General features: G+C 47.7%; 1 protein-coding gene across 1 annotated transcript; it reads left to right on the forward strand.

Annotated features, from left to right (window-relative positions):
- The first annotated feature begins 6,716 nt into the window (after window positions 1-6,716).
- On the forward strand, window positions 6,717-14,928 carry LOC109779919 (uncharacterized). The gene is made up of 12 exons (XM_073507971.1): window positions 6,717-7,963; window positions 10,874-11,059; window positions 11,300-11,392; window positions 11,519-11,701; window positions 11,784-11,877; window positions 11,975-12,157; window positions 12,276-12,542; window positions 12,661-13,196; window positions 13,287-13,397; window positions 13,502-13,704; window positions 13,776-14,288; window positions 14,406-14,928. The coding sequence occupies exons 1-12, from the start codon at window positions 7,292-7,294 to the stop codon at window positions 14,512-14,514; spliced, it is 3,150 nt and encodes a 1,049-aa protein (XP_073364072.1). The 5' UTR covers window positions 6,717-7,291; the 3' UTR covers window positions 14,515-14,928.
- The last annotated feature ends 482 nt before the right edge of the window (window positions 14,929-15,410 follow it).

Below are 15,410 nucleotides of genomic sequence, written 5' to 3' on the forward strand. Positions count from 1 at the left end.
ATCCAAATAGTGACAATACAGTTCGTTGTACTTTCGTACCATCACACTACAGTCTAGTTGTGTTTTAACGTCCAACCGGGTACTGATAATGCTTGTACCAACCAGCTTCTGGTATTTGCCGCGGGTGTCCAATCTACATTGGAACCGGTGAGGCCAACAAATCAAACATAGTTTTCTTTTTTAGATGAAAGGTATAAAGCCCGACTTTCAATTAATGATGCCATCAACCGGCTAGGATACAAGGTGCGGATTATTACAAAGGCAAGGCATGGGGAAAACTAAAAAAATACATACAAAGATTGCACAAGGCCAAATCAAAAAAAACATACCGAAGAGTGAAATCGCCAACACAAGGAGAAACAAGCCCATGCCATCCGAGAGGACACCGCAAAACAGAACAACAGGAACAGAGGAGTCCACGACACACCAACAACCAATGGAGTGGAGGATCGTACCTGCAGAAAGAAACCATTGGCTCTACCAAGACCTGATCATGCCATTGGCGGAGGGGAGACCACTATCTCCCCTACATCTAGCACGAGGATGTCATTCACCGGCCGGCAAGCACAAACACCGCAGGGCAGCAGCCACGAAGGGTAACGGGACACGAATTGCCCCGCCTCTACCACCTTCGGGCTATCGAGGATGCACTGCATGGAGCCGCCACAAATCCACACACTACAGCACCCAAACCCCAACCCTACCCCAGCCGACACCTCCAAGGAGGACCATGACGTTGGTGCGCCACCGCCGGCTGGCCAAATCCTAGGTTTTCACCCAATGTCTAACGGGGGGAGGATGGGAGGAACAGGAAGCTCAACACACCCTTAGAAGGGGAAAGCGAAGACGAAGCGCCGCCGCCTGCTACTTCTTGAGCTTGCGTTGGTTTTTCCCTTGAAGAGGAAAGGATGATGCAGCAAAGTAGAGATAAGTATTTCCCTCAGTTTGAGAACCAAGGTATCAATCCAGTAGGAGACAACGCACAAATCACCAATACCTGCACAAACAATCAAACACTTGCACCCAACATGATAAAGGGGTTGTCAATCCCTTCACGTTCACTTGCAAAAGTGAGATCTGATAGAGATAGATAAAACTAAACAAAAGATAAAGTAAATATTTTTGGGTTTTTTGATTTATAGATCGGAAAGTAAAAGATTGCAAAATAGTAGATCGAAAACTTATATGATGGAAAATAGACCCGGGGGCCATAGGTTTCACTAGAGGCTTCTCTCAAGATAGCAAATAATACGGTGGGTGAACAAATTACTGTCGAGCAATTGATAGAAAAGCGCAAAGTTATGAAAATATCTAAGGCAATGATTGTGAAATATAGGCATCACGTCCGTGTCAAGTATACCGACTCCTGCCTGCATCTACTACTATTACTCCACACATCGACCGACTACTGCATGCATCTAGAGTATTAATTTCATGAAGAACAGAGTAACACTTTAAGTAAGATGATATGATGTAGAGGAATAAACTCAAGCAATATGATGTAAACCCCATCTTTTTATCCTCGATGGCAATAATACAATACGTGCCTCGCTGCCCCTTCTGTCACTGGGAGAGGACACCGCAAGATTGAACCCAAAGCCACTTCTCCCATTGCAAGAAAAACCAATCTAGTTGGCCAAACTAAACCGATAGTTTGAAGAGAATTACAAAGATATCAAATCCTACATATAAGAATCCAGAGAAGATTAAAATAATATTCATAGATAAGCTGATCATAAATCCATAATACATTGGATCTCCACAAACACACCGCAAAATAAGATTACATCGGATAGATCTCCAAGAACATCGAGGAGAACATGGTATTGAGAATCAAATACACAGAAGAAGCCATCTAGCTACTAGTTATGGACCCGTAAGTCTGAGGTAAACTACTCACGCTTCATCGGAAGGGCAATAGAGTTGATGTAGAAGCCCTCCGTGATCGAATCCCCCTCCGGCAGGATGCTAGAAAAGGCCCAAGATGGGATCTCACGGGAACAGAAGGTTGTGGCGGTGGAAAAGTGTTTTTGTGGATGCTTCTGGTGGTTTGGGAATATATATGTGAATATATGGGACGAAGAATTAGGTCAGGGGAGTCACGAGGGGCCCACAAGGCAGGGGGCGTGCCCCACCTCCCTGGGCACACCCTTCCCGCTTGTCGCCGCCTCGTGGCTCTTCTGACTTGATCTCCAAGTCTCCAGGGTGTCTTCTGGTCCAAGAAAAATCATGGCGAAGGTTTTATTCCGTTTGGACTCCGATTGGTATTCCTTTTCTCCGAAGCCAAAAACATAGAAAAACATAAACTGGCACTGGGTTCTAGGTTAATAGGTTAGTCCCAAAAATAATATAAAATAGCATATTAATGCATATAAAACATCCAAAACAGATAATATAATAGCATGGAACAATCAAAAATTGTAGATACGTTGGAGATATATCACCGCAGTCGTCATCGAGGTCGATGCGGAGTCGACCAGGGGATTCCCCTGTTCCAGGGTTCCTCCACCACACCCTCGGAGCTAGAATTGGCAGCCCAAAAGGGCTGAATCCAGATCGGCAAGGGAAGAAAGCTGCATAGGGGAAGGAGGTAGGAAACCCGAGCAGCAGAACACCTCTGCCGCGCAACCGGCGCCTACTCGACCGGAGGGACGACCAGCACCTGCAGCGCCACCCACCTACGAGGTCAACGCCGCTCGCCAAATCTGGGGCGGCCGCCCCGATGCTTAGAGCTCCCCGCAACGAAGCAGGGCAGCAGAGCATCGCCACCACCTTCATTGGAGGTCGCGCGACGACCAGCGATGTCCTCAGGTGGCGGCAGGGAGGGAGTTAGAAGAGGGATGGGAGACTTGGGTGGCTAGGGTTCCGTTGCCCTTGAGTCGCCCTCTCGGGGCGATACAGGAGACATGAGGGTGGGCAGAGGTTTCTTTCCACGTAGATTCCTTCAATGCCACACTTCCTAATTATACTCTGTTGTCGCATTTTCTTGGGCGATCCACTCGTTCAATCCTAGTAACGGTAATACGGTTCATTGTACTTCCTATGTCACACATAATAATTATACTCTAGTTGCCTATTCTCGCTCAGTCTGCTAGTGACATCATTTGTATGAACTAGCTTTCGTTATTCATCATGGGCATTCAATCTACATTTCAACTAGTGACGCCATCGAATCAAACAGAGTTTCCTTTAATGTCACACTTCCTAATTATACTCTTTTGTCGCGTTTTACCGGGCAAGTCACTCATGCAATCCTAGTCACGGCAATATGGTTCGTTGTACTTCCTAACATCATGCGCAATAATTATAATCTAGTTGCATTTTGTTGCCCGATCGGCAACTGAAAACGCTTGTCCAAACCAGCTTCCATTATTCATCGTGGGCAATCAAGCTACATTTAAACCAGTGACGCCATCAAATCAAACAGAGTTTCCTATAATGCCTCACTTCATAAGTATACCCCTTTGTCGCATTTCATCGACGAATCCACTCGTGCAACCTTAGTAATGACGACAATACCGTTCGTTTTACTCCCTAATGTCACGTGCAATAATTATACTGTATGGTTGTGTTTTGCCACCCAGTCCGCGACCGAAAGTGCTTATACCAACCAGCTTTTGGTATTCATCATGGGCATTCAAGCTACATTTAAACCAATGAGGCCATCAAATCAAATAGAGTTTCCTATAAAGCCACACTTTCTAAGTATACCCTTTTGTCGCGTTTCACCGACGAATCCACTCGTGCAACCTTAGTAATGACGACAATACCGTTCGTTTTACTCCCTAATGTCACGTGCAATAATTATACTGTATAGTTGTGTTTTGCCGCCCAATCCGCGACCGAAAGTGCTTGTACCAACCAGCTTTTGGTATTCATCATGGGCATTCAAGCTACATTTAAACCAGAGACGCCATCAAATCAAACAGAATTTTCTATAATGCCACACTTTCTAGTATACCCTTTTGTCGCATTTCACCGTCGAATCCACTCGTGCAACCTTAGTAATGATGACAATATTGTTCATTGTTATTCCCTAACGTCACGTGCAGTAATTATACTATATAGTTGTGTTTTGCCAGCCAATCCGTGACCGAAAGCGCTTGTACCAACCAGCTTTTGGTATTAATCATGGGTGTTCAAGCTACATTTAAACCAGTGACGCCATCAAATCAAATAGAGTTTACTATAACGCCATACTTCCTAAGTATACCCTTTTGTCGCGTTTCACTGATGAATCCACTCGTGCAATCTTAGTAACGACGACAATACCGTTTGTTGTACTCCCTAACGTCACGTCCAATAATTATAGTGTATAGTTGTGTTTTGCGGCCCAATCCGCGACCAAAAGCGCGTGTACCAACCATCTTTTGGTATTCATCATAGGCCTTCAAGCTACATTTAAACTAGCAACGCCATCAAATCAAACAGAGTTTCCTATAACGTCACACTTCCTAAGTATACCCTTTTGTCGCGTTTCATCGACGAATCCACTCGTGCAACCTTAGTAATGACTACAATATTGTTTGGTGTACTCCCTAACGTCACGTGCAATAACTATACTGTATAGTTGTGTTTTGCCGCCCAATCCGTGACCGAAAGCGCTTGTACCAACCGGCTTTTGGTATTCATCATGGGCGTTCAAGCTACATTTAAACCAGAGACGCCATCAAATCAAACAGAATTTTCTATAACGCCACACTTTCTAGTATACCCTTTTGTCGCATTTCACCGTCGAATCCACTCTTGCAACTTTAGTTATGACGACAATACCATTCGTTGTACTCCCTAATGTCACATACATTGTGTTTTGCCGCCCAATCCACGACCGAAAGCGCTTGTACCAACCATCTTTTGGTATTCATCATGGGCGTTCAAACTACATTTAAACCAGTGACGCCATCAAATCAAACAGAGTTCCCTATAATGCCACACTTCCTAATGTCACGTGCATCGTGTTTTGCCGCCCAATCCGTGACTGAAAGCGCTTGTACCGACCATCTTTTGGTATTCATCATGGGCGTTCAAGCTACATTTAAACCAGTGACACCATCAAATCAAACAGAGTTCCCTATAATGCCACATTTCCTAAGTATACCCTTTTGTCGCGTTTCACTGACGAATCCACTTGTGCAACCTTAGTAATGACGACAATAATGTTCGTTGTACTCCCTAACATCACGTAAAATAATTATACTTTATAGTTGTGTTTTGCCGCCCAATCCGCAACCAAAAGCGCTTGTACCAACCGGCTTTTGGTATTCATCAATTATGTTCAAGCTACATTTAAACCAGTGATGCCATCAAATCAAACAAAGTTTCTTATAACGCCACACTTCCTAAGTATACCCTTTTGTCGCGTTTCACCGACGAATCCACTCGTGCAACCTTAGTAATGACGACAATACCGTTCGTTGTATTCCCTATCGTCATGTGCAATAATTATACTGTATAGTGTGTTTTACCGCCCAATCCGTGACCGAAAGCGCTTGTACCAACCAGCTTTTGGTATTCATCATGGGCGTTCAAGCTACATTTAAACCAGTGACGCCGTCAAGTCAAACAGAGTTTCCTATGACGCCACGCTTCCTAAGTATAACCTTTTGTCGCGTTTCACCGACGAATCCACTCGCGCAACCTTAGTAATGACGACAATATCGTTCGTTGTACTCCCTAACGTCACGTGCAATAATTATATTGTATAGTTGTGTTTTGCCGCCGAATCCGCATCTGAAAGCGCTTGTACCAACCAGCTTTTGGCATTTGTCGTCGGCGTTAAATCTACAATTAAACGAATGAGGCCATCGAATCAGATAGGTAACGCCACGCGTCCTAATTATATACTTTTATTTGCCGAGCAATCCACTCGTGCAAACCTAGTAACGACAATACCGTACGTTCTATTTTCATACGTCACGCGCAATAATTATATTCTAGTTGCATTTTGCCGCCCATTCCGTTACCAAAAACGCTGTAACGATAACAGAATCTACTGCATTCCCCCCTAATGTCATGCTTAACGAATTTAGTTCCCGCCACCTTTTCTTTTGCACGATATTTAGGGTTTATGGTTTTTTTTTCTTTTGCACAGTATTTAGTGGGTTTTTCAGGGCCTTTTTTTCTGCACACTTGGTTTCTTGGACCCAAGAAAGAAATCGCCATTCCAGCCCTTTAGCCCAATAAGAACCAACGGTCAGAACCTCTCCGCCAACAACCACCACCTACACAAAATAAGATCCATGCATATAGATTACACGGTGCCAAAATGCTCCACTGTCAATGACTAACCATCATTAACTAGACGATATATTGTGGGGATACGAGTAACACACCACCCCACATAGCACCGTAGCGCATTTGGGCAGGTGGGAAAATACAAAGAAGATCCCATGCGCATAGTGTGCGTGCTGACAAAATGCTTTGACTGCCAATGACTGGCCATCATTAACCACGAAATATTTCCTAGGATTTTCAGCAACACTGCGAGCGCATCCTCGTATATCTCCTCGGCTCATCCAATTAATCCTGCTCTCTAAAGATGGAATCCACTCCCCGGATATGCACCGCCAAGGCGCGGCATTAATCGCAGAGATATCGGCAGCCCCTCCTTGTTTTGGCACTGGCCGTATCCCGGGCACCTGATTAATGCCGCATAAAACCCATGAAATAAATGGGCATCAGCAGATAACTCACATCTCTCACATCAGGGGCTGCGCTCCGGCCTCGGCCACGCTATATAAACGGGTCCTCGGCAGCGCTCAGGACACATCCATCTCACACTCGCAGTGCACAGACAGTCAGATCCAGAGCGGCACTAGCACCAGTACCAGTGTACTTCCAGTGTGCCAGTGCTTCTCTTCTTCTCCTATCTCTGCCACCATCCCTCCACCCAGCCATCACCCAGCTCCGTTCCACTCTCGGCCACCGCCCGAATCCTCCTCCTCGTACCACACACTACACAGAGAGAGTAGACCCGAACCCCCCACCCACCAAACTCCAGCCCCACCATCGCCAGGTTTTTGGTAGGGACGAGGGAAGTACGAGCGAGATCCGGCGGCCCCCATCGGGACTGAGACCGAGGGGTCACGTCCGTCGGTCGGCGTCGGAGGGAAAGATTGGAAAGGGGAAAGTGATTGGATTACGTGGTGGAGATTGAATTTTTTTGGTGGGGGTATGGAATTTTTGTGCCTTGTGCTGATGCTGACCCCTTCGATTCCGCAGGGCTTTCTATACCGAGTGCGTGCCGCGGATTTGCCCCCGCGCGCGGCCGCGGCGGCGTGCCCCTACTCCAATGGCGTCCTCCTACCCCAACAGGCCCAACCACCGGGGCAGCGGCGTGCACAACTACGGGGGAGGCGGCCGCGGGCACAACGGCGGGCACGGCTACGGCTACCACTACAACGGCAACGGCGGCGGGCGCGGGGGCCGGGGCGGCCACCACCACCGCTGGAACGACTACGGACGAGGCGGCCACCACGGGTACGGCTACGGAGGCGGCCACCACCAGCACCAGGGGTACGGCTACGGCGGCGGCCACCAACAGGGGTACGGCTACGGAGGCGGCCACAACGGGTACGGCGGCGGCTACGGCGGCGGCGGAGACGGGATGTTCCACCACAACTACAGCGTCCCCGGCTACGGCGTGGGCCTGAGCCACCCGCTGCGGGCGCCGGCGCCAGCGCCAGCGCCGGCCCCGATGCCGGTGGCGCCCGCGAGCTACCCCCACGCGCAAGGCCCCGGCTGGGTCCCGGTCCCGGTCCCGGAGGAGCAGCCGCAGCCGCGCCGGATAATGCTGATGGCGCCGCGGCGCCGGCCCCCGGCCATCCCGCCGCCGCTGCGGGCCGCGGAGGCGGCCGCGCGCGAGGTGGTGCTGCGGCTGCACCCGACGGAGGAGGCGGAGCGGCGCCGGCACAAGGTCATCGACTACGCCAAGAACCTCATCGGCACCACCTTCGGGTGCGAGGTACCTGCTCCCCCCCCCCCCCCCCCCCCCCCCCCCACGCGAAACCCTCGCGCGTTTGTCCCGCTGCGCGCCCGTCCCGTCCAACGTGCTCCCTTCGTCGTCGCCCGAGCTTCTTTTCCGTAGAGCCCCGTCCCGCACACAATCAACCAACCAAAAAGGTCTTTCCGTTTCGTCCGCCCCCCGAATCCTCCTCGTGGTGCCGCGTCTCGGGCCTCGGGTTTCGTGCCGTAGTGTACTTCCACCATCGCTTTCACCTGGAGCGTGAGGGGTCCGGCCGCCGCCGCCGTCCGCCCTCGTAGGTGCTTGGGGAATTTTTCCGATTAGACTAATCGATCCATCTCGGGTCGCGTCTGGGTTTGGATAGGATACGATATTGCTGGTCTTTGTTTGTTAATTGTCATCATCTGCTAGTTAATTAATCATCACACCCTATGATTATCCTGTTATTTGTTTGTTTATACTCGTAGAACTAGTAGTACACAAGTATTTGGATCTTAGGATAATAATGTTGTTAGGACCTAAAGTTTACCTACACCCATATTAAGCATAAAGTCATAATACTGTTTTATCCTATTAAAAGTAAAGGGGCGAGAGAATGCTGATTTTAAGAGTCATTCACTATTACACTATAAAACAAATCTAGTTAACGGTTGCAACTTGTTCTGAATTTTGCAGCATGTGATAAATCCATTTTTCACTTTTTCATCTTAATAGAAACAAACAAAAACTTTTAATGTGTTAGCAACATATGCTTTAAGGTAGGTCTATCGATGAGAATAATTGAAACTGAATTAAAAAAAGTAGGACTTTTTTTAAAGATTGGTAAAAAAATAAGTACAATCATACTCAACATAAAAGAAAAGGGGCTTTTGTAAAAAAAATGTGAATGAATACTACAAATCACTGTTATAATGGATAAAAAACAGAAATATTTTCTAAGAATAAGATTGAAAAAAAAGTAAGTAGAATCACATTCAAAATAAAATAAAGGGGCTTTTTCTATGAGAAAACATGGGTTAATACTTCAAGTGTTGTTCTAATGGATTAAAAAAGCAGGAACATATATTTTTTTTAAATATTGCAAAAAAGTAAGTAGAATTATATTCAAAACGGGACTTTTCTTAAGAAACACATGGATGGATACTTAAATCGCTGTTTTAATGGATAAAGAATGTAGGAAGGTAAATGCTCTTGTCGTCTGGGTTAGGATATCATGACACGATCCATCCGTTAATTAGTTAATTATTAACCCATGCTTATCCTGGTCTTTTTTTATTTCCGCCTACTATAGTATTGCTTTATTTTTAATATTTGATGAAGTGGTTAGTCCAATAGTAATAGTTCACGGACACGTACAGACATTGTCCGTGGTGTCTCATATGATCACGGCCAGTTTTCACGTATACGTCTAGATTGTGCTTGGGCCCTCATATGTCCACGGATACGTCCACATAGAGTTCAGGCGTGTCCGCTGCGAACCACCATTTGTGTGGATGCATAACCACACCCAAAAAAGTGTCCTCTCCATTTTCAAACATGTCAACGAGTTGGGCCGGGCATAAAACCCGATATCCAAAGCTCAAACCCGAAAAACCCAAGCACTACATCAAGTAGCAGTATAACAAACCCGAATATATTCAGTTGAGCTCCTAGTCATAGTACCCAAACTGCCCAAGGCCCAAGCTAGGTAAACCTAATCCCTGTCCGGCTGCCCCACCCATCCCAGTGATGCGGCTAAGGCGGCCGCCACAACCACAACCGCACGCACCAAAGAAATTCGGGTCCCTAGTTATAGTACCCAAACTACACGAATAACTCGAATTAATATGCATTCTGGTAGAGAATAGCTAGCAAGTGCCCAGCCCAACTGAAAGAAAGGCGCAGTTCCTTCAACCCCCCAGGCCCAAGCTAGTTAAACCTAATCCCTGCCCGGCTGCCCCAACCCTGACCCCGTCCTCAACCCTAATCCCCAATTTCCCACAACAAGAACACGCAATAGCACACGCACACCCGGGTGTCCCATATGTCCATGGACACGTTCGGACATTGTCCGGACGTGACCGATCTGAACCCCAATTTGTTCAGGCACACAACCACACCCCCAAAAATGTCTTCCCCATTTTTAGACATTTTAACAAGTATGTTGTGTGCGACACCACCAGAGCATGCACAACACCGACGTCACGGCAAGACCACACTGCAACACATGCACACCCAGGTGCCACGACGATCACGCGTACCGGGTCAGCCCCGGTAGCCCGAACAGCTTGAGCTCGGGCTGGCGGCAACCTCGCGTGGACACACACGAGCACACGAGCAAGCACAAAATGTACCCGAGCGGGTGTCCCATATGTGCACGGACAGTGTCCGAGCCCCCCACATGTCCACACACACCTTCGGATAGTTCCTATTTCCGTCACACACACACACAAAAAAACATCAGTACTCATCACTTAGTGTCCCTTTTTACCGGCGCAAGTACCCCACTAGTACTGATTACGACGTCGATGTGTAAGAAGAAACACTCAGAAAAGGGTCCAGCCTTTTTGCTTCGTTGCCGTCGCTGTCCGCCGTCGCATGACTCCCCACGTACAGCTGCACACGCACGCGTTATATTCCCTGCATGCTGCGTCTACGGTTTGTACACTTTTATGCGCGTACTCAAATGTGCTTCGTACACTTTTATGGGAGGACTTGGGCGTACCTGTATTTAAAACAAAAATGTGAGTACCACTATTATGCGCGTCTAGTGTAGAGTTGATTGGGTTTGGCAGGCAACCCGTAGTCTTGTTAAAAATTGCAACGACACTCGTACCGCTTAATTTCTACGGACAATTTTGCTTCTACTAGAATGTGCCGACACATTTTTTTGTGATAAGTGTTTAACTCATTTTTCTTCTAACAATGCAGGTGTTCCCGTTCGGGTCGGTGCCGCTGAAGACGTACCTCCCCGATGGTGATGTCGACATCACCATAATCACGAACACCAACTTGGACGACAGCTTCGTCCAGGACGTCTGTTGTTTGCTCGCAGCCGAACAGAGCAGCGACGATGCCGAGTTTGCGCTGAGGGACATTCAGGTCATCAACGCCAAGGTGAGTTCTCCGTTTGAACTTCCAAATCAAAGTATCTGTGTATTTGTGGGAAGTACACTTTCTGAGCGGTTGTGGGAAAGACACTTTTGGAGGGGTTGTGGGAAAAGATACCTTTTTGAGGTGTTGTGGGAAAGACACTTTTTAAACTGTATGCTCTTTTGCTATGTCCTTGTATAATTACATTTTCTACTGATATTCAATAAAGTCTCTAAGCGTATGTCATTGTTTTTGTGTACCTAGGTCAAGATAATCAAATGTGTTGTCGACAACCTTGTGATGGACATCTCCTTCAACCAAGTCGGCGGTGTGTCCACACTGTGTTTTCTCGAGCTGGTACGTGGATGCAATATGTACTATTCATTTCAGTTTGAATTTTTCATCTCAAATACATACCTAGCAACTTGAATAAATAACACGAGTAAATTAGATCCCTGACCTGAATGTGTGTTCTTGTTTCAGGTGAACAAAGAGGTCGGGAAGGACCATCTGTTCAAGCGGAGCATCATCCTGATCAAGGCTTGGTGTTACCACGAGGGTAACATACATGGATCAAACCATTGGTTGATGTCTACGTACGCATTGGAGGTGTTGATTCTGAACATCTTCAACCTTTTCCACACCTCCATACACGGCCCTTTGCAGGTAATTCCTCGGAAAACAATCCAAGTAACTTCACAATATGTGCAAATTAAAGTGTTTTGACTGTATCTTATTTGCTTAACAGGCCCTGTACAAGTTTCTGCTGTACTACAGCAAGTTTGATTGGGACAACCAGTGCCTTACTTTAGCTGGCCCTGTCCCCCTGCGCAACGACACCGGTGAGTCATACTAGTCTATCATTTTGCTTTGTTATGTTATGTGAATCACCTGGCATGTAATCACTTATGTAATTAACAAAATCTCTGTGACTTGCAGCTGGGCCTAGTGGCTCAAATGAAGAATTACTGCTGAGCCAGGAGCCCCTCAAGCGCTCACTGCGTAAGCTTTTTGAGCTTCCACCAGGTTCTGATAGGCGTGACCCAGACTTACGCCTGAAGTACCTGAACATTGTTGACCCCTTGAAGGGGGATAACAACCTCGGCACAAGTATCAGCGAAGGTAAGAGTAACCAGGATGATCCATCATTTTGTTTTATATCTTGATTGTGGGGTACACACTTTTCTTTCTATTAGGTGGATGATTTGGTTGAACTTAACATCTACATAATTTTATGCAGCAAACTCTCGTGTCATACGGGATGCCTTTGCAGCTGGCGCAGAGAAGCTCGGAAATATTCTCAAGCTGCCTTGCGAACGTATCGCAGAAGAAGTCTATGTGTTTTTTACACATACGCTGCGGAAACATGGACGGGGTGAGAGGCAGGACCTTGGAGAAAGTGTGTCCCAATCCATGCCTGATCCTGGAAATGCACGTGCCGAAGATGTGTCCGGCCTGGGAATTTCTGGCATGGATGGAGGTGAAAAGAGAATTCATCGGATCTCAGGTACATTATTTTCCAAGTCATGCTAAAGATCATATTTGGCACAAAATTTGGGTATTTTGACATGATTACTATTGCAAGATGGTACCGGAGCCATTAATTCATCATTTCTTTGTTGTAGGTTCAACCAACTTCAGGAGCCACTCCGATCTGTCCTCTTCCTCGGAGAATGGTCACGAGGTTCCTGGTTCTAACCCTGTTAACGGGCCAAACCGGAACGGTGTCCATCAAGAGAAGGTGCAACTTCCTCCTTTCACGCCGGTGAACCTACTGGACCTCTCGGGGCATGTGAATTTACACATGAGATGCATACGAAGTGTTCAGTACAACTTGGAGGCCATGCACGATAAGCTCCTCAAGTCGGTTATAGAGGCGTGTTCAGCAGGTGTGCTGGATGAGGATCGCTTTGTAGTTCCACCTCTGCGCCCTGTTCCGAGGTCAACTCCATGCCCGCGGCCGCCTCCTTCTCTCGGCGCGGCAGTTGTTCCTCGGCAACCGATCACTGAGTGCCAAGTTGAACCGGAATATCTGCCGTCGCCTCATACCCACATTCCACCCAACGGATTCTCGGCCTATCCCCCTTTTGCTGGTCCTTGGTTCCCAAACACCGAGGACATGTCTCAGACTTATGGAGCTGGCACTTACGTGCATAACATGGTAAGAAACCTTGGCTCATGGTCCTTTTTGTTCATTTTCTGTTCAAGTTTCCAATAGATTGACTCGATGTCTTTTTTTCCTTATGCGCAGAACTACTCGATGCCTTTCGGAATAGATGCTTTCTCCAGCGGGATGGCATTCTATCCAGCTATGTGGGATTTCCCTCAATCACGTGGAACCGGCACATACATCCCCAGAACAGTAAGAAACCTTGAAAAATGGTTTTTCCACTTTTCAGTTTAGCTCTGTTTGCAGTAGACTAATTCAATTTTTGATTGCTCGCCATTTACACTTTACTCTTGTAGGATTGGAACGCCAACAGGGACAAGTCGTGGAACGATAAGGGAAGGATCCAAAGGCAGCGGCGATCAGACCGGGGCTACGGAGACGGGAGACCGGATGTTGCCTCAAGCAATGGGCATGTTGCCGGCGCAAGCGCAGCAGGACTGACATCGACGGTGCGAGGCAATCCGCACCACGGTGCCTCTTCAAGCAACAATGAGCAGAGGTATGCAGCATTGCTCAAACTTGATACCATCGTACAACATGTTTGTTTGGTACTGACGAAGTTGTTGCCAGGTCTGAGAATGGGTGGGTGGTGACGCAGATGCCGCCGAGGATCACGGTTCCTCGTCACGGCAGCGGCAGCCAGCCCTCTTCACCTGCAGTGGTGATCACACCTGTCGTCCCGGCGGAGCAGCATGAGAACCTGGAGTTCGGAACCATGGGGCCTTTCTCAGTGGCTCGTCAAAACTCTGTGTTCGATGAACAGTTCCCTGCCCTCCATGAAACAACAAGGCAGGGACAACAAGGCCCGCAGAGGAGCCCCAGGCCAGGAGCGGGTGCAACCCCCAGGAGCTGGCCTGCAGAAGCCTCTGGGTCAGCAGTGCAGAGCCCTAGGCCCGGTGTGAGCCAAAGCTGGCCCAACATGCCGGTACATAGCCCCAGGCCTGTTGTGCGTACAATCCAGAGCTGGCCCCACATGCCATCCCCCAGGCCTGGTGTGGGTGCGACCCAGAACGGGCCCGTAGGATCCCCCGCTGCCTCCACATCGCAGAGCCCTCGGCCCAGTACCGGTGCAGCCGAAAACAGGTACAGTAATGTAGACCATCTTTCCTAGCTCATGCACGAGTCTCATGTTCATTCTTGCACTATGAAATCAAACTATCATCTTCTAACTAACACTGCTTCCTGATGGAACTTGTGCAGGGCGTCCGGGCCTTACCAGCTGCAAGACGACGCTGACTTCCCTCCCCTGCAGACCGAGAACCCGTACGATGCTGACTTCCCTCCTCTCCAAGCTGCGGCCCGCCGCTGACATGGTAGAGTTGAGATGACATACAACTAATCGTGACGGTGCAAGGGGAGAGCTTAACTTCATGACTTGGTTGAGGGGATGGTGTGCTCGAGGAGATGGAGCGGGATTTTCGTCCGGCGGCATAAACAAACAATTTGGATCGATGCTATTCGTGGTGATAGCATGTTTATCTGTCTGTTGTAAAAACTCTCATAATTCCGGTACTTTTTATCGCTGTTGTTAATTATCTGTAGTGTAGAAGAGGGCGGCCTCTAGTGCAGTGCAATGCGAGCGCTGGCTGCACCCTCCGTAGCTTTATATATGCATAACCCAAAATATTTAGCAAAAATAGAAAATGACAAAAAAATGTAGCCTTTGTAGATTAGACATTTAGCATTTATCAAAAAAGAAGAAGAAAAAGTAGTTAGAAAACAATGCCTCTCTTTGTTCCCGTGTGGAATGCTGATGTGTTCTTCTCCATGATCATCATGGTTTATATGCTGCGTTGCTGCTCCTATGCATTGTGGTTGCAACAATATTAGCCTTATTTATGGAATTGCAGGGCCGGCGGCAGCTTCTGCCTCGAACCAACGCAACTCAACCCCCTGCTAGCATTGAAAGGGGTGGAGGATGGCATTGAAAAAATGTCAAGTGCTGGCAGGGTAAGTTCATTACCATGGCTGGTAGATTAGCTTTGCTCAATGCCACTCTTGGCAATAAGCCTATGCATATGACGTCCTTCTATGGCTTGCCTAGGGGGCATGAGAAAAGGATTGATTTTTTTAGGGAAAGGCTTTTGTGGCAGGAACACTTGGGTAACAGAAAATAAAATACCACTTGGTTAACTGAGAGTCTGGGACACAATTTGCCTACCTAAGATTTAGGGGGTCTTGGGGTGCTGAATTCGAAGCTTAAGA

Source organism: Aegilops tauschii, chromosome 2 (assembly GCF_002575655.3).
Source record: "Aegilops tauschii subsp. strangulata cultivar AL8/78 chromosome 2, Aet v6.0, whole genome shotgun sequence".
Lineage (NCBI taxonomy): Eukaryota > Viridiplantae > Streptophyta > Magnoliopsida > Poales > Poaceae > Aegilops > Aegilops tauschii.